This window comes from Grosmannia clavigera (assembly GCF_000143105.1).
Source record: "Grosmannia clavigera kw1407 unplaced genomic scaffold GCSC_144, whole genome shotgun sequence".
NCBI lineage: Eukaryota > Fungi > Ascomycota > Sordariomycetes > Ophiostomatales > Ophiostomataceae > Leptographium > Leptographium clavigerum.
In genome coordinates this window covers 2171609-2189218 of record NW_014040797.1, presented here as the reverse complement: position 1 = coordinate 2189218, position 17610 = coordinate 2171609, and the positions used below count along the sequence as shown (strand labels likewise).

At 55.5% G+C, this 17610-nt stretch overlaps 4 protein-coding genes across 4 annotated transcripts; 2 read left to right on the top strand and 2 right to left on the bottom strand.

The window, feature by feature from the left end:
• Positions 1 to 492: 492 nt before the first annotated feature.
• Positions 493 to 3315, bottom strand: CMQ_3232 (cell wall glucanase; the record flags this gene model as incomplete). Its single annotated transcript, XM_014317310.1, has 2 exons — positions 493 to 3104; positions 3165 to 3315. 2 exons carry the CDS (start codon positions 3313 to 3315, stop codon positions 493 to 495), a joined length of 2763 nt encoding a protein of 920 aa, XP_014172785.1.
• Positions 3316 to 7938: 4623 nt separating this feature from the next.
• Positions 7939 to 11504, top strand: CMQ_2735 (mitochondrial exoribonuclease; the record flags this gene model as incomplete). The annotated part of the gene is made up of 2 exons (XM_014316813.1): positions 7939 to 8020; positions 8107 to 11504. The coding sequence occupies 2 exons, from the start codon at positions 7939 to 7941 to the stop codon at positions 11502 to 11504; spliced, it is 3480 nt and encodes a 1159-aa protein (XP_014172288.1).
• Positions 11505 to 11871: 367 nt separating this feature from the next.
• CMQ_3144 (uncharacterized protein) lies at positions 11872 to 13245 on the bottom strand (the record flags this gene model as incomplete). The annotated part of the gene is made up of 2 exons (XM_014317222.1): positions 11872 to 12381; positions 12676 to 13245. The coding sequence occupies 2 exons, from the start codon at positions 13243 to 13245 to the stop codon at positions 11872 to 11874; spliced, it is 1080 nt and encodes a 359-aa protein (XP_014172697.1).
• A 679-nt stretch (positions 13246 to 13924) lies between these two features.
• Positions 13925 to 15050, top strand: CMQ_2799 (proteasome subunit alpha type 6; the record flags this gene model as incomplete). Its single annotated transcript, XM_014316877.1, has 5 exons — positions 13925 to 13931; positions 14027 to 14089; positions 14163 to 14257; positions 14345 to 14557; positions 14664 to 15050. 5 exons carry the CDS (start codon positions 13925 to 13927, stop codon positions 15048 to 15050), a joined length of 765 nt encoding a protein of 254 aa, XP_014172352.1.
• Between the last annotated feature and the right edge of the window lie 2560 nt (positions 15051 to 17610).

Here is a 17610-nt window from a genome sequence, read left to right as displayed (position 1 = left end):
GTGCTCGTAGAGAGAGCATGGTGAGGCAGCACTGTAGCTGTCGGGCAGCAGGGTAAACACAAAGAGGCTGGTAACGACCAGCATTTGTAGAGCTGTTGAGGTCATGGGACAGGAGGAGCTACAGTGGGGCCATCACGTGCAAAGCTGCGCTTACACAAATAGCTGACATAATATAACTGGGTACTTCTTCACAGGACCGCATAACTAGTGTTGAATGTTCGATTCTTGTAGGTGAAAAATATCCCATTGGCATGCCACAAGACACAGACAGACACAAAAATATGCTAGAGTATTTAATACACAAGCTGTTCATAAAAAGCCGTGCGGAAGATCGGGTTGGGGGCAAGATTGGATAAAGGCCCGACATGAATGGATGGATACATAGCCGGCAACAGAGCAGAGGCCTTGACAGCAGGGACGGTTCTTGAAAAGAGGAAGACAACAAGACAAAAGAGAGAACACGGAAAAGACAACGTCAACTGTTCAGGTCATTTAGAACAGCTGACCGCAGCCCCAGTGCTGCTCACAGCCGCAAGAGCCACCCTCCTTCCACTCATCGTCCGAGAAGGAGAAGAAGACGACGGAACCGCCAACAACCTCCTTGAGCGACGAAATAGCCGTGGCCTGGTCGTTAGACGAGCACGTGGCCAAACCGTTGGCCACGCACGACGACGGCCAGCCCGTCTCCAGAACGTAGCCCTCAAGACCACAGATCTTCTTGACAATGTCCAGCTGGCCCTGCACGAAAGTACCGGCCTCAGACGGCTTCGTCCCCGCGTTGAAGTAAGCGTGGGCGTTGCAAGCAACGACGTCCACAACGGGGCAGATGACCGACGAGAACTCAGTATCCTGCCAGATGTTGACCGTGTCGGTCGTCGTCACCGGGCAGCTGGCGCCAGCATCAGACACAATCGTCTTGACCTCCACAATAAGCGACTTCAGCTGGGCGGGCGTGCAGAAGCCGTCGTTGCCGGCCTCGTTACCGACCACAACAAGCTCAACCAGATCCCACATACCCCAGCTCTTGATGGCCGAGATCTGCGACGCGACGTCCGGGTTGCCGTTGTCGCAGCCAACCTCACCGATAAACACACCAATGATCATCTTCAGGCCGTAGGCCTTGCAGGCAGCACCGACGCTCGGCAGAGTGTCGCAGTCAGTCGAGTACACACGCACCGTCGTGAAACCCTTGTCCTTGACAGCAGAAATGTCCGTCATAACATCCGACGCGCTCTTGCACTGACCCGTCGTCGTGTACGGCGTGTAGGTGATGGCCCACTGCGAACCGCCGCCAAGCGTGGCCGCAGAGGTGGACGAAGCAGTCGCGGCAGCCGACGAGGTCGAAGCCTTAGCCGACGAAAACTGGATGGCGACCGAGGCGGAAATCACAGGGACAGCAACAGCGGTCGTAGAAACCTGGGGAACAGCAACGACGGTGGTGGAAACCTGGGGAACGGCAACAGCAGTGCTGGTGCTCGACGTGGCAAAGGGGCAGTAGACAACGACGTCAGTCTCGACAACGGTCGTCGTCACGGCCGGACGGGTGTAGGTGCCAGGGGTGAAGGTCTGAACGGCGGGGCAGACAACAACGGTGTCGGTCGTGACCACAGTCGTGATCGGCGCAATGGTGTAGGTGCCAGCCGAAGGGCAAACATAGGTCGTCGAGGTAAGGATGCTAGTGACAACACCGCCCGGCTGAGTCGACGTCGTGGCGATGGGGCACACAAAGGTCGTGGCGGTCTCAACAACGGTAGTGACACCACCAATAGTGTTCGTGCCCGAAGTCACAGAGGTAATCTGGGCACCACACACGGTGGTCGTCTCAGTCACGACAACGGTGGTCGCCGGGAACGTGTAGGTGCCAGGGGTAGCGCAAGTCTCAATGTCCAGAGTCGGGACAGCAGCGGCCGGCGTCGTCGGGACGGCAACAGCGGTTGTGGTAGCCTGGACAGCAACAGGCGTCGTCGAAACAACGGAGCTGCTGGCGCTCGGCGTAGCGAACGGGCAGTAGACAACAACGTCGGTCTCAACCACAGTCGTCGTCACAGCAGGCTTGGTGTAGGTGCCGGGGGTGAAGGTCTGGACAGCAGGGCAGACAACAACAGTATCAGTCGTGACAACCGTCGTGATCGGAGCAATGGTGTAGGTACCAGCCGAAGGGCAGACATAGGTCGTTGAGGTAAGGATGCTAGTGACAACACCGCCGGGCTGCGTCGACGTGGTGGCGTACGGGCAGACGACAGTGGTCGCAGTCTCAACGACAGTGGTCACACCACCGATGGTGTTGGTGCCCGAAGTCACAGGCGCGGTCGTGGCACCGCAGACAGTCGTCGTCTCGGTCACAACAACGGTAGTCGCCGGGAAGGTGTAGGTGCCGGGAGTCGCGCAAGTCTCAATGCCCAGAGTCGGGACAGCAGCGGCCGGCGTCGTCGGGACGGCAACAGCGGTTGTGGTAGCCTGGACAGCAACAGGCGTCGTCGAAACAACGGAGCTGCTGGCGCTCGGCGTAGCGAACGGGCAGTAGACAACAACGTCGGTCTCAACCACAGTTGTCGTCACAGCAGGCTTGGTGTAGGTGCCAGGGGTGAAGGTCTGAACGGCGGGGCAGACAACAACGGTGTCGGTCGTGACCACAGTCGTGATCGGCGCAATGGTGTACGTGCCAGCCGAAGGGCAGACATAGGTCGTCGAGGTAAGGATGCTAGTGACAACACCGCCGGGCTGCGTCGACGTGGTGGCGTACGGGCAGACGACAGTGGTCGCAGTCTCAACGACAGTGGTCACACCACCGATGGTGTTGGTGCCCGAAGTCACAGGCGCGGTCGTGGCACCGCAGACAGTCGTCGTCTCGGTCACAACAACGGTAGTCGCCGGGAACGTGTAGGTGCCGGGAGTCGCGCACGTCTCCACACCAGGGGTCGGGACGGTGGCAACCGTGGTCGTGACAGGTGCTGCCGAGGTGGTGGTCGACGGCAGCTGCACGGGGGCAGACGACGACGGCGACGGCACAGCCTTGCTGGTGTAGTTGTTGGGCACAACGATCGTGGGAACAGCAGGAGTGGGAGCCACGTTTGTGGTGCTGGCACCAGGAGTCGGGTACCAGGCTGTGAAAGATTAGCATTGGTCGAGGCTGGTCTGACGAGTGGAAATAAGCCTCAACTTACTCATGGAACCGGTGATGGTCGTGAGGTAGGTCGTGCAGACTTCGTCACGCTTCTCGAACAGCTCGTGCGCGTGCGCGTGGCCGTGACGCATGCGAATGGCAGCAGCATTGCCGATGAGGGCAGCCGCAGCTGCAACGATGGATCCCTTCATGTTGGCGGGATCGAAATGCAGATGCTGGTATTATGGTGATTTTTGGCGCGGATGAAAACGAGTACCGCTGAAAGAGTGAAGCGGTTTGGAAGAACTATAAACGAGTGACGAAAGCGAAGTACTTTCAGGAACTTGTCGACAACATCTGCGACGATGATGTGTGGTTTGGGATGAGGAAGGGAAGGAAAGAAGAAAAGATCATTCTCGATCAAGTAGGGCGGTCTCGGTGCTTATTAGCATGAGCGCAGATTTCGTGCAGGGCTCACGGAAAGGGGGAATATGGAATGAGGGTCGGAATGCGAAAGGCGGATGGGACGCTGCTATTCCTCGAAAGGCAAGGCCGGGGGGGCTGTCCATGGCGACCAACGTGAACCCTGCTCCATCAAATATGCACAAATGACCCGGTTAACGTGTGCAGGGGTCCAGTAGTACGGAGCACTCGTCGAGGTCATGCTGTTGTTTTTCATCTTCTCCACGGTGCTCATTTCAGAGTCGCGCTATCTGTGAGAGGAAGAAGCTGCGCCAATTCTGGCAGCCTGACCGCCAGAGTTCGGTTAGTGTACGGAGTACTCGTACATACTCCATACGGCCTTCACTGTCCGATTAATCTTAGCTGGCATAGGAGGCCGTATCGCGAGTCCAGATCTGCTCCGTAGGCCCACGACACTCTGCCAAGATGTCACGGTGAGCCAGAAAGGCGGTGGACCTGTCGACAGGCTGCGTTGCCGTGAGGAAATTGCAGTGTTTTTGTTCGTATTCTTTTTTGATTGTGTATGCTCGACAGAGCAGGAGGCCTGCCGAGGAAGAAGGGTGCTTGGCTGGAATGATGATACCCGGGCGAGCCGCCGGCTAGAGCGACAACAATGGGGGCGCGTTCCTGGATGATGTTCTTTCTACAACGCGAGTGAAAAAGACGGTTGGGACATCTCGACTCTCATTGGCCGGTCCGGTATTACTGCTGGAGAGCCCCATAAAACAGAACAAGAGGAAGAAGGAACGACGAGGCCGTCTGCTCACGCCGGTGCTGCAATCGGGAAAGTGCCAACGGCATTGGGTGGCGCTCTTACGAGTGGCTTACATTACCTAAGTGAAATTATTATCCACTACCATCGCTGCTATTGGTAAGAGGTCCGTCTTAAATTTGGATGGACGACCTAGCGCATTTTACCCCTGGAAAACTGGGTCTCCTGCCAGGTTGGCAGCTTATGCGCACACATGCAGGCATTGTCCATGGTCACTACTTGTGCAAGGATGAAGTCTGGCAAATTGGGTGCCTTCCTCTTGGTAGCGAAGTAGGAGCCAACACAGACGAAGCAGTGCGACGTACTCCGTAAAATACTGGCTGGAAGGTTTGCTTTGCTTTGCTTTGTTTTGCTGCCGAATATAATCTCCTGCATGCCTACAATCATTAGCGGTAAGAAGAAGCAGGAAGCCGGGAAGATACAGGCTGATGGAAGTCAGAAAAGCAAAGAAAGAAGACAAAAGAAAACAAAAGAAGCAGAGAGTGGAGCTGAGGATCTCCTCTCTGTAATGTGCAGCACGGGGAAGAGAAGAAAAGAAGATAGGACGTCATTGATTTGTGCGTACTACGGAGGATGTGCTCTGCACAACTCTACACCAGGACTTCGGGCTGGACGACAGCGTACCTCCGTACAGGTACTTTGGTTGACAGCTGATTTTGGCTCTGCCGGCCAGCGTTTCAGGTATATTTGGTTGGCACTTATTGCCCTTATTGCCACAGCTGCGAGGCGTTTTTGGCTTTGTGGGGAGCTGTGTGCGGACTGCTGTTGTATCTTACTCGTAGCAGCCAGATCCATCCGAGACCAGCAGAAGCAAAGGCCGAAAACGAAACAGATACGGCATTGCAGACAGGGATCCCGCTCAGGGGTATCCTGCCGAACTCCGCTTTATTGTCTTTTGCATCTGGGGCACGTCTTATTTTTGGACCGTTCTTTTCTCGTATTCCGGCTATGCTCCGTCCGTTCTGTATTAAGGGGGACAGGCTGAGCAGGTATGCCGAGCCCTCACTCGTACGAGTACACACAGAGCTTGGCCATTTTGCCGATCCGCCTCTTCTGCGTGGCACAGACAGAGTTGTTCTTATTTCGCCCGTAATTGCTTATTTGCCGCTCTGCATGCCACCGAGCTTTGGGTCGACGGGATGGCTAATGTAAGATATCTTATTACCATGATCGTATTTCAGGCCTGCTGTATTATGCCAGCAGGCATTGCTTGACTATTACGGACTACGGAGTTTCATTGAATGCGGAATCACTTGTTCTATAGACAATCGTACTCCGTAATCCCTACTCCGTAGACCTTCTGGCCAAAAGTGGACTGCGTTACCTGCATTGACGCAACAGGCCGCTGGCGATCGCAGAGCAAGAGCTCCGGTTGTAACTGATTGGCCGGTCGAAAACGCACATCCGGTCCGGTCAGTCGAATCGGCCACAGACGTAGCCGGTGCCGACCCCTTTCGCGGACGCACCGCACATCGCAAGATGCAGAAATGGTAAGATATCTTACCAATGGTCTCCATTTTTTTGTAATGTTGCCAACAGTACTCTTTCACTTCCTCCAGTGACATTTTCGGTTTCTCTTACGTTTCTCGTCACTTCCTTATTTCTAATCTCTTGGGTTCTCTTATTCCGTAATTCTTACTGTTGTCTATTGTTCCCAGTTAACCTTAATTTTCTTACTATTCTGTCATCCGATTTGTTCATTATTCATTCTTACATATTGTCCTCACCGCTGTTCTCCAGCAGGCATACTTCACCGACAGTACCCATCGGCTTGTTTTCGTCCTTCCCCGTGGCATGTATCTTACGGAGTATGTACATTTCCGGACTCCGTGCGAGCCTCCATTATTCTTCTAACCATGACCCTGGGTATCGTATACGAGTAATAGAAAATCATACGAATGCTATGAAGGAAAATCTACGACAGGGCTCTGTGTTGGCCTACAGTATATATTAACTTTTGTGCCAAACAAAATGACCACGAGGTAAGTACGGGCTACCCCGTAATATACACTTGGCCGAAACAAACAAACCGGCTGCTAATGGCATGAATCTGGGGCCCTGATATGTACTACTCCGTACTCCGTCGGAGCATTCGTCCCAACCACATTCAAATTGCGTCTTGGACGATCAGGCTGGACATACGAGAGTTACGAGAGGAGAGAGAAAGCTTGGTGTAGACTAATTCCAATACGGAGTAGACAGTTGATTCCAACTTATCGTACGTGCAGTAACAAAACAATTCAGACCCTTCTCCTGATAGAGACTGTGCCTGTCATCAATTCCAGTCATTCGTACCCCCATACCCAGCCGTGAGCACCCAACAGTTTACATAGTATCTGCGGCATGTCATTCCCTCAAACCCACTTATTAACCCACGATAATCCGACGAAACGAGAAAGCAAATGAAAATGACCTACGGAGTAATATGGCAAGATGAAAGCGTGTTGCAAAGCGTCGCCCAGGGGTTGACCCACATCTTAGTATTGCAACGGTGGAATGACCAGAGACGGGACAGAAACAGCGCCGGTGGTAGAAGTGGTCGTAGGAGCTCCCGTAGAAGTTCCCAAAGAAGCTGCAGAAGGGGTGGGCGGTGAAACTAAGGACACGGGAGATGAGGCGGTATATAAGGCTGACGCTGACGGAAGGAGGGACGGTGCCGAAGAAGCAACGCTGCCGTGGTTGGCACTGCCAAAGAATGGGGGCCCCCCGATCCGCCCAACAGCCGAACCAGCAACAGAGGCAGAGGCTGCTGCCGCCGCCCTCGATGCCGACGACGACATGGACAACAACCGTGCTGGGGTGCCCATCAGAGGCCACTCGCGGTGGAATGATGACGTCGGGAGCGGAAATTCATACTGCTCCGGCTTATGGATGCGGCCGCTCAAAGTGGGCGAAGCTGTTGTCCGAGTAAGAGGCCTAGAAGCCAACATCGCGGTGCCGGCGTCGTTGCCAGGAACGTTGCCATTGAGATTGATACTGGCACTAGCACTAGCACTGGTGCTGGCACTGGTTTTGGGCTCGACACTGATACCGGCCCCGATGCCGACATGGGCACCGGAAACTTCTTCTGGCCTTGGCTTCCGGCGTGGCCGGCCTGTGCGAGGCTTCGGCGTCTTCTCCCGGATGGCCAGTTTCACCTGATTGAGGCTGAAGCCCATGATCTCGCAGATACGTGATTTTGGCAGCCCTGCGTCAAAGAAGAGCGTCCGGGCCTGCAAGCGGTCCGCCTCTGTAAGATGCTTCGTACCCATGGCGAGTAGTTAGAGGTGGCGTAAACGGTACGTGAGATGTCTTGGTTGTTCACACGGGATAGCTGCGCGAGACTGCGTACTCCGTACACACACACAGCGCGTCTCAGCCAGAAGCTGCCGGGCCAAGCGCGCTGATTGGCTGCATGCGCCACAGCCTTCGGGAGCTATGCGCCACAGTTCAGCTCAGCCTTACTGCAGGTTTGCCATGTAAAAACTTGCCCACGCAAAAATAGACAGCGACGGCAGTGCAGTCTCTAGTATCACTGCAGTTGCATTGAAGCGCATCGTCTTTTCTGCCCCCCGTAAAGAATGCTCCGGTCTACGGGAAGCAGCCTGCTCCGCCCACACACATGCTGCTCCTGCTTTTCCCGGCAGCGCATTTTAGTGCGGCAGCCATGCTCGCCCTGGACGAGGCTCTCAGAAAGAGCGAGGGTAAGTTGAGGTTTCTGTCGGGGTGGAGAAGAGGCCTGACAGCCGATGCTAACACTCCAAGAGTTTTGCTTCTATTCAAGAACAAGGTACGGCCAACCATGATGTGGGTGATGTGGAAGAGGAAGTCGTGGCGACGCCTCTTCGACCCATTCGCGAAAGACTACGTGACTTTGCCAAGACAGAGCTATCGGGCCAGGTTGCACGGTTGATGCCCCGAGACTATTCCAGCCTGGGGGCCACCCAGAACTCCATGACGCGTGTCGAGAGCCGCACGCTTGTGCAGATCGACGGCGAAGGCGATGGAGCAGACGACCAGCTGCTGGGCGACGGTGCCTTTTCCGGCGATGGTGATGCTGGCGGCGATGGCAGCAACGTGGTTTTGTCGCTGGAGCGGCCATATGGAGCAGTAGCACCGCAGCCGGGTGATCTGCTCGAAGTCAGCACCGACTCGTGGCGCGTGCAGCTGCTGGCTGTCTGCCTCGGCAATTTCCGCGGCGTCGACCACTTCTACACCAATACGGGCAAATGGTTCGTCAGCTCTGGCGTGCGCAGTCTGTTTGGCGTTACCGGGTTTGCCAGCCCGGCCGAGCTTGCGCCCGTCATTGCTGCTCTGCCGGCTGCTGCTGTTTCTGACGTGCCTGGTGACATGGCCGCCGACGGCGCTGCTCTGGAGAAGCTGCTCAACGAGATGCAGGAGAAGAAGATGGGCCCCACGCGCGAGGCTGGTGCCGGACTCATCCTCAAGATGAACGCCTTTGCTCAGAAGTCGGCGTCTATCCATACAGCCCACGCCTCCGTGCTGGACAATGCGTTCATGGTGCTGCGGCAGTCGTCTGCGCTGTCGTCGACAGATGAGAGGCGCACGTACATGACCCTGGACGACATCGCGGCCGTGCTGCTGCGTAAGGGAGGCCACACGCTCCACGGGCAGCGTCTGCATAACAACCAAGCGGGTCACAGCCATGGTCACAGTCTCCCTGTTCGCAACCTGAAGAGCGGCGGGGCGGCTTCGGCACAGAAGGATGACTTCACGCCAGAAGCCATGTATGCCGTACACAAGGCCATCATGACAGACGAGCTCGCCTTCCACCCCCTGACAGCAAACACGGGTGGCCACAGCAAACACGACAACGAAATTCACAGCCGGTCGTGCATGTATACCATCGCATCGAAGGAGGACATGGAGATCGTGCGCGATGTGGAACAGATTGTGCGCAGCTTCTATGAGGATCCGGACCGCATCCATTTTGGCGAACATCCGTCCGATGCGGCGCTCAAGAAAACCAGACTGGGGCAGTTTGCCCTCCGTGCGCGAACTGCCATAGATCGCAGCCGATTGACGCGCAGCTGGTCGCCCTATGGCATGCTGGGGCCCGAAAAACGCCAAAAGAAGCAGCCCCCGCCACGAGACCTGCCAATCATGTGGACCGACCTCGACCTGCGCATCCTCCACTTCATGCATCTGTGGGCTAGCTTCCAACGCTTCTCCACCTCGTCACGACTGCACTGGGTCGGCGCGTCGGTGCTGCGCGCCCTTGAACGGTACGGCGAGGCCGAGTACCTGACGATGGCCACCGGCTGGACCCTTCTGCAGGAGGTCGGCTGGGTCGCGCCCTGGGATCTTCCCGCCCGCTATAGCATGGCACTGCCGGATGTACCGCCACTGCGGACGGGTGGCCTGCTCCGTGAGTTGTCTGTTCGGCAGCCGTCTTCCCCGTCTGTTCCCCTCCTGGCGGATGACATCTTTGCCCAGCACCGTCGTGATTGGGCCGACCTGCCGGTGTACTGCATTGATGCCATTGGTGCCTCCGATATCGATGATGGCATCTCTCTTGAGCGCACTGCTAACCCGGATGAGTTCTGGATTCGTGTCCATGTCGCTGACCCGGCATCGTCTATCTTGCCCGGGAGTCCTCTCGCTGAGCTGGCCGCTCGCCTGCCTCAGACCGCCTATCTTCCAGGCCATCATGTCCGCATGCTTCCTAACGACGTTGTGCGAGAGCGCTTTTCGCTGGCCCCAAATAGACCCTGCCTGACCTTTAGTGCCAAGGTCGACCGCCGCAATGGCACCGTTCTGGCCTCTGAAATCACCCCAGGGTGGATGCGCCGCGCCGTCTTCATCACACCAGACGATGTGACTGCGGTGGTGGCTGATGCTGAGGCTGCAGCTATCAGAGAGAACCGTACGGTCGCCAGCAATTTTTTGCAACCGCCAGCACATCTAAATCTGCCGGGAATCACGACCACATTTTCTGTCGGCAAGCCTCCAGCTTCTGTTACAGAACCGACTGCAGCCCACGGCCACCGCATGACCACGGCTGCCGATCTCGGGCCAGATGAACGTGCCGACCTTGAGATTCTGGCAACACTTGCCACCTCTCTGCGGGCGGTTCGTCTAGCCAATGGCGCTATGCCACTGTACTGGCCGCGTCCATCTGTTGAAGTGTCGCTGTCGAACACAGATGTTGTTGTGCTCGATAAAGGAGTAGAGGGAGGCACCAGCGATGCCTCTTCTTCGTTTTTACAGTGCACTGGCGACCCTTACATCCGCATATGGTATGACGGCGTGGATGATCAGGCAAATGCTTTAGCTAGCAATGCTGGCAGCCGCCTTGTCGAAAGCATCATGCGCCTGGCTGGCGAGGTGGCTGCCGACTGGTGCCACACGCGCGGCATTGCTGTGCCGTTTCGCGGCCAGCCTGATGCTGCTCGTCACCTGCCGCAACTGCGTGCCCTCACCCGCGACCACGTCTACCCAAAGCTGGTCGCCGGTAGCCGTCCGTCTGAGGCCGCGTTGCGCCCGTTGCGTCGGCTGCTAGGTGCCGACGAAGTGACTGCCGAGGCCGTGCCGCACGTCACCATGGGGGTCGCTCGCTACGTCAAGGCGACGAGCCCGCTGCGACGGTATGCGGACCTGGTGACGCATTGGCAGATCGAGGGAGAGCTGTTGCGTGAGATCGAAGCCAATGAGACATCAAAGCCAAGAGGAGCCAATGGCCCCCCCTTTACCCGCGACCAGCTCGAGCACGATGTGCTGCCGCTGCTGCGTGTGCGTGAGCGTACAATGCGGGCACTGGACAACCGCACCGGCCGCGACCAATGGATGTTGCAGGCACTGGTGCGTGCCTGGTTGGGCGAGGGAGACAAGAAGGGTGGCGAGAGCGTTGGAAAGGCTGGCAAAAAAGGGGCAAATCGGACAAAAGACAATGCCGATGCTTCTGCCCTGCTTTCCAACCTCCGTTTCACTGTCAGCAGTGTCAACGCGCAGCGTGGTCTAGTGATGGGTCAGCTTAACTGGTTTGAGCGACCGGCTGTGATAGATGCGATTGGGCTAAATTCAGATGTCAACAGCAACGAGGGCTCAAAACTAGACCTGGTCCACATCGACAGCATCCTCCCCGGGCAGGTATTTCCCGTGGAATTGGCACATGTAGATGTGCATGGGAACCTTGTGCTGGTGCGGCGGACGGGCGAAGCATTGTAAAATTGTTGAGAGGAAGGCATAAAAGGAAACACGGGGATAGTGTTTGTACGATAGAAATCCAACACTCCATGTCTTGCTATGGGGTTAATGAGGAGCATGAACTGTGACGCTCCTTCCGTAATGAAATATCCCACATGCTATTCTCTGCCACTGATGTCTTGTTAACACCGAGACCGATTGACAACGCAAATAAGGAAAGCACGGCCGTGGTTCATCATTTACAATTGAAATAAAATATCAAAACAACCTGATGCTTTCTTTCCAAAATCTAGGCGTTCATATTCGTAGACGACAACGAGATCTACGCCATCCAAAATACAGGACGCTATATGGCCAACTTTATCCAACTTCTTTTTGCCTGCTTCCTCTACCCGTCTGATTCGCTCTCTGAGCCGGACTCGCTGTCCGACGAAGACGAGCTGCTGCTACTGCTGCTGCTGCTTGATGGCGATGCCATTGCAACATCCCGCGCTGCCCTAGATCTGTTGCCTCCCAACGCAGCACCCGATGAGGTTGAGCTACTAGACGAGCTGACAGTCTTGGATTCAGATTCGGACTTTTCATCCGCCTCGTCGTCCGAATCGTCGCTGCTGCTGCTGCTGCTATCGGAATCACTGTCGGAACTTGCCGAGTCGCTGTCCACCATCGTGCGCTTCTTGCGGCTGCGCACCGACTTCTTCTTCTCGGTTGAAGTCCCGTCGTTCAGCTTGACTCGCTTCCCTGTTGCGCCGGCTGCGCTGTCTTGCGACTTCTCGCGCTTCTGGCTTCCCGCAGCAGCCACAGGCACAGACACAGGCACACTGCCACTGCCACTGCCCTCAGCGTCTGCCAGCTCGTTCACTATGTTCTCAGCGCGGATTCGCCGGAGCAGTCGTTTCTGCAACGCGGGGTCCGACAGCCGTAGCACATAGTCGACTTCGCTTTTGCGTTGAACGCGCTTGCTGCCACCACTCGACACGGGAACAACATCATCCACGTTAGCTTCGTACTCGGCCTCGGATGCGGCCTTTGTTGCTGCCGCTGCCGCCGTTGCTGCCATCGTCGCCGCATTCTCGGCCTCTTTTCCTTTCCCCTTGCTTGGCTTCTCGGCCTGCTTTTTCTCGTCCGATGTAGGCGGTGTGCTGTCCATCTTGCAGATCTCGGCTGCCTCAGCGCGCAGACGGGTGCGTACACCACCCTGCAGGTCGCGAATGTAGTCGTAAAAGATGTCGATGTCCGAAGACGGGATGTAGTCGGTGCCCGAAAAGACGTACTTGATCAAAAGGTTTTGATGGTTCTTGTTGAATTTCCAAGTCTCACGAGCCGTCTTCCACTGCTGCAGGTATTCAACCTCCCGCTGCAAGTCTGTTTTCTCGGCGGCTACTTTGGTGGAACCGGCTCCTTCCTTGACGGTCTTCTTCCTCTTTTCCCGCTTTGGCCTCTTTGGTGTTTTTGGTATGCTTGAAGTGTCTTTTGTTGCTCCTGTCGCAGCATTGGTTTTCTGCTTCGTGTCAGGCGTAGAAAGATCGCCGGCAAAGGACACGGACTTCCGCCTTTTTAACGAAGAAGCAGGCGCTGCCTGAGAAGACGAAGGTGGCTCTTTCCTCTTGTTGGATGAGGCAGTGTCGGGTGTGGAAGTAGGAGCAGCGGGCGAAGGTGAAGAAACAAGGCTGTCGTCGCTTGGTCCTTTAAGCTTGAGGCCCAATCGCTTCCAAGCCGGCACGCGCTGCGCTGGCGCAGCATAGCGGTTGAATGAAGACATGGCAGTTCGCGGTAGTTCGGTAAAAGTGGACGTTCAACAGGAAAACGATTAAGAAGGATAGCAGAGGTAAAGGGGCGTGCGAAGGATTCGTCCGCAACACTGCCACACTTTCTGTTGTCTCAAAGGACCGTATATCTAGGTGCACGATACTGCCTCACCCAACTGCATATAATGATTGACTCTTTAGTTGTGGCAGCGCGTCAGTTCTGATTGTCTGCTAGTATTGGACGAGCCAACTCCGAAGCAATATAAAGAGTTTGTCGCCGAAAGATATTAAATAATTGCGATAAGAAACTATACAAAAAAAAAAAACCCCCCCCCAGTGGAATGTCTTATCGATAAGATTGTCGATCATATCGAAAACGGAAATTTCTTGTCACGTGCAATGACCGGATCGGACTTTCTGATGACCCGGATATCGGTTTCCCTCTCCGCTAGGCAAGCTCCTTGCAACGCGTCGCTGAGCCAAAAGCTCACCTTCCAGCTAAGCAAGCAGGCTGCTTCAGACACATCAGCTCGACCGTAGTCTTCTCACAATACGGTGCCATACGTTCTGGCGATTCAACCTTCACTTCAGCTTCCCTCGTGCCCTTCTATCGGCATACCGGCAGCGTCAAAAGCCGCAACCGAACGAACCTGGGTCTTGGTCAGAGCTGCCTAAGCCTCCACTCCCATCACCATGTCTGGTACGAGCGACCCTCAAGCAGCCTTGTTCTTGGATGCGGTTGCCTATGTATAAGACTGTATTTTGCTAACAGTGGAATTGCTCGAACCTGAATAGGTAGCGCAGGATTTGACAGACACATCACCATCTTTTCGGAGCAGGGTCGATTGTACCAAGTCGGTATGGGCTAGCCTAAACTACCTCATTTGCGTCATCTGAAAGTGCGGAACGACAATACTGATTGGATTTGTAGAATATGCATTCAAGGCTATCACCGCTGCTGGCATCATGTCCATAGGCGTGCGGGGCAAGGACTGTGCGGTAGTCCTGTCTCAGAAGAAAGTGCCTGTACGTTTTCGCAAGACCTTTGGCACCACCTCCCGACATGCAGACGCCTGTGTGTCCCTACTTCTGCCACATGCTGACCTTCAAAAGGACAAGCTGATCGACCCGTCGTCCGTATCGCACATCTTCCAGATTTCGCCGTCGGTGGGCGCTGTCATGACTGGGTCCATAGCCGACGCGCGGGCTTTTGCACAGCGCGCCCAAGGCGAGGCAGCAGAGTTCAGATACAAATACGGCTACGAGATGCCGTCCGACGTTCTGGCTAAGCGGCTCGCCAATATCAGCCAGGTCTACACGCAAAGGGTGAGGCCCCCACTTCAATTCTTACACATGCTCTGTTCCAGCGGCTCGCTTCGAGTTGCCGACGGTTTTTTCACAGACCCAGACGTATCCAGACTAACGGAAGCAGGCATATATGCGCCCATACGGTGTGGCGACGACTTTGATTTCGCTTGACGAGGAGATAGGTCCACAGTTGTTCAAATGTGACCCGGCCGGCTACTATATTGGGTACAAGGGCACGGCGGCGGGCCCAAAACAACAGGAGGTACTCAACCATTTGGAAAAGAAGTTGAAGAACAAGGACCATGCGGATGGCTCTTGGGAGGACGTGGTGGAGCTGGCTATCACGACGCTTAGCACGGTGCTAAGCATGGACTTCAAAAATACAGAGATTGAGATTGGCATTGTTGGCGGGCCACGGGCTGACGGCAAGGAGGGCACGGACCCCGGGTTCCGGACACTGACCGAAGATGAGATTGACGAGCGGTTGCAAGCCATTGCCGAGAAGGACTAAGGTGGACGGGGCATGAGCCAGCCAGTTGACGTGGATCGCTTCGGCAAGACGGCGAGACGACAAGACAGCAGCAGGACAGCGAGAGAACAATGCCAAAATTCAATAAAGACGCTAATCAAGCGAGCTGCTGCAATTGTGCAAGTGGAGATCTGCGTAAACCGATGTTACGTTGTGCCCGGGTGGCTTAGTAAGCCACCCTTTGGAGCAATAGAAAGGCCAGGAGTCTGCGCCGTAGGCGGCTGTTGATGGTGTTCTGAAAAAGGCTAGATGACAACGGGCCCGGGTAAGCTGGACAGACGAGTAAGGGGACAAAGCAGGGTGGAGAAATTGATGTGACGGGGGGTCAAGAAGCATTGCGCCTAGGGTCGTCCTCGGTTTACAGCTATCCTGTAGTCTTGGCATAAGCCTCGGTCTCTTTCTCTCTTTATTTTTCATATTATTTTTTTGGTGCTGCGATATGTATTAGCATTTTGATAGTGTATGGGAAATAAAGTCATCTAGACCGTCCAATCAGGAGTGAAGACTGGCAGAAAACGAGAGGCTGTCTGATGTATGCAGGTGAGCGATGAAAGACAGAAAGACTGTCTCAGAATGATTGGATAAGGTGACTCGACTGGTAATTGTCGGGGTCTCCTGGATGCAGGAACACTTGGGGTTCAGCTCAGACCGGCCGACGAAGCGGGCTGAAAGTCTGTCTTGCAAGGCATCGTGGCTTGGGAGACGACATCGTGTGCTTTTTTCTTTGGCCAGAGTTGGGCATCTGGGTAATGAATGTTTTGTTTTTATGATTTTTGGACGTCCGAATGCTAGCGTGCTTCCGCCCCATCGTTCTTCCCTTGTTCCGCCGCATGTCTTGGGCAGCAGCCAAACGAGGCAGACTGGCAACGACCCCCAAAAGGACAAAAGCACGTGTGCCATGGGCGCAATATCAGACGAAATCGAAACGATGGCCAATGATACGTAAGATATCTTACTAGACCAACATGCAACGGAGGGCAACCGAAACAGTCGGCCCAAAAGGTGGCACATGATATCAGCATCTTACATCGTACGTCTTTCTGCGGCTGCATCTCTGCTGGTGCGGACAAGTCTCAGAGTCTGCTAGTCCAACAACCGTTTCTGCAGACCCCGTCATGGAAAGACTAAGATAGATAGTTTGTATGGGTTATGAGCAGTTCGTGGCAAAAGCCGCGATGGCCGTCGCGAAAAACGACTAACGGTTGACAAGGCCAGTTGGGCAACCTGGCAGCAATTTTCTTTCGACTAGACGTGGTCAAGCGGCCCCGTAGGGCGGCCGTTGAGAAAAAGGCGAGGCAAACGTAGGATGGCCGAGCGGTGGGCGCGGTGTGCGAGAGCTAATGGAAGCCAGGACGCGCAAGTGGGCGGCTCTTGCTGAAGAAATGAAAACGATGCCCAGGCAGACAGGGCCGTTTCGGTCACGGTGCTCCAAACGGAGCATGTGCCCTTAGCGCAGCTCTAGCAGCCGACGGACGCCCGTTCGGACCTCTGTCACAGGGGTGTGCGGGGGGAGGGGGTGACAAAGAGGGGGTATTGCCTTCCAGAGGCTTGGGACGGACGCTGATAGGCCGACAAGTGCAGGACTTGGCAGCCCCAGTCTTCCCTTTTGGGCGAGTTCAGCGCCCCTCTGGTGTGCGTCCCGGCTGGAACCCATAGCGTCGATCATCTTCAGGGCGCGGCAGTTGGCGTCATGGCAGCCCGGACAATGGACGAGTAACAGAATGAGAAGAGGCAAGGCGAAAAAACCTGGACAGACAAGATAGGCCAAAAAAACAACAGAGACTATAAAAATTACGGAGCGGGCGGGGAGCCAAAACGCAGAGAAAAAAAAAGTGGCTCTCATCGCTCAGCTCCGTGTCTAAAAGTCGACAATTCGCTATTGGTCAGCCGCTTTGCCTCTACTGGCTGGACTGCGAGGCCGCATCGGGCAAGTCCCAAATGGACCACAGCTCAAGGGCCGGCAAGCCGCACACACTCTCAAGCCAGCCCGCGCAGCCTCAAAAACGCTGTCCCTGTCTGACCGAGCCGTTGTCGGAGCACAGTCGGAGGAGAGAGAAGAGAATCGAGGTGTGATTGAGTGTGTATACGAGAAAGAGAAAAGGCGACAGGGAAGATACTCAGCAGCCCTTCAGTCCCTTCTGGCCAGCCTCATTGCCAATACCAACATGTCCCATATTCCGTACTCCGTAGTCCTCCCCTCCCTCCACACACGCCCCCCTGCCTCTCTCCCTTCCGCTTCCTCCGCCCTGTCCATCAATCACCGGTCTCATTTCGCTTCCACTGCTGTGTACTCCGTACCTCTCTTTCTCTCGCGAGCCTCTACGGACGCTTTCCTATCTGCTCTTCCGCCATGACTCTCGCTTAAGCAAGGGGGACCACCTCCTGCAGATGCACCTCCTGCAAAGCTCCACCATCCCTCCTCCCCTGGGTCCTACCCCGTGATGGGCGCCCATTCACAGGCCCCAATTGCCTTCCTGCTGCTGTGCATCATCTCTCTCCCATCCGTGTCTAGCCTCGTTGCCTGCCGCCGTTCCAATCACAG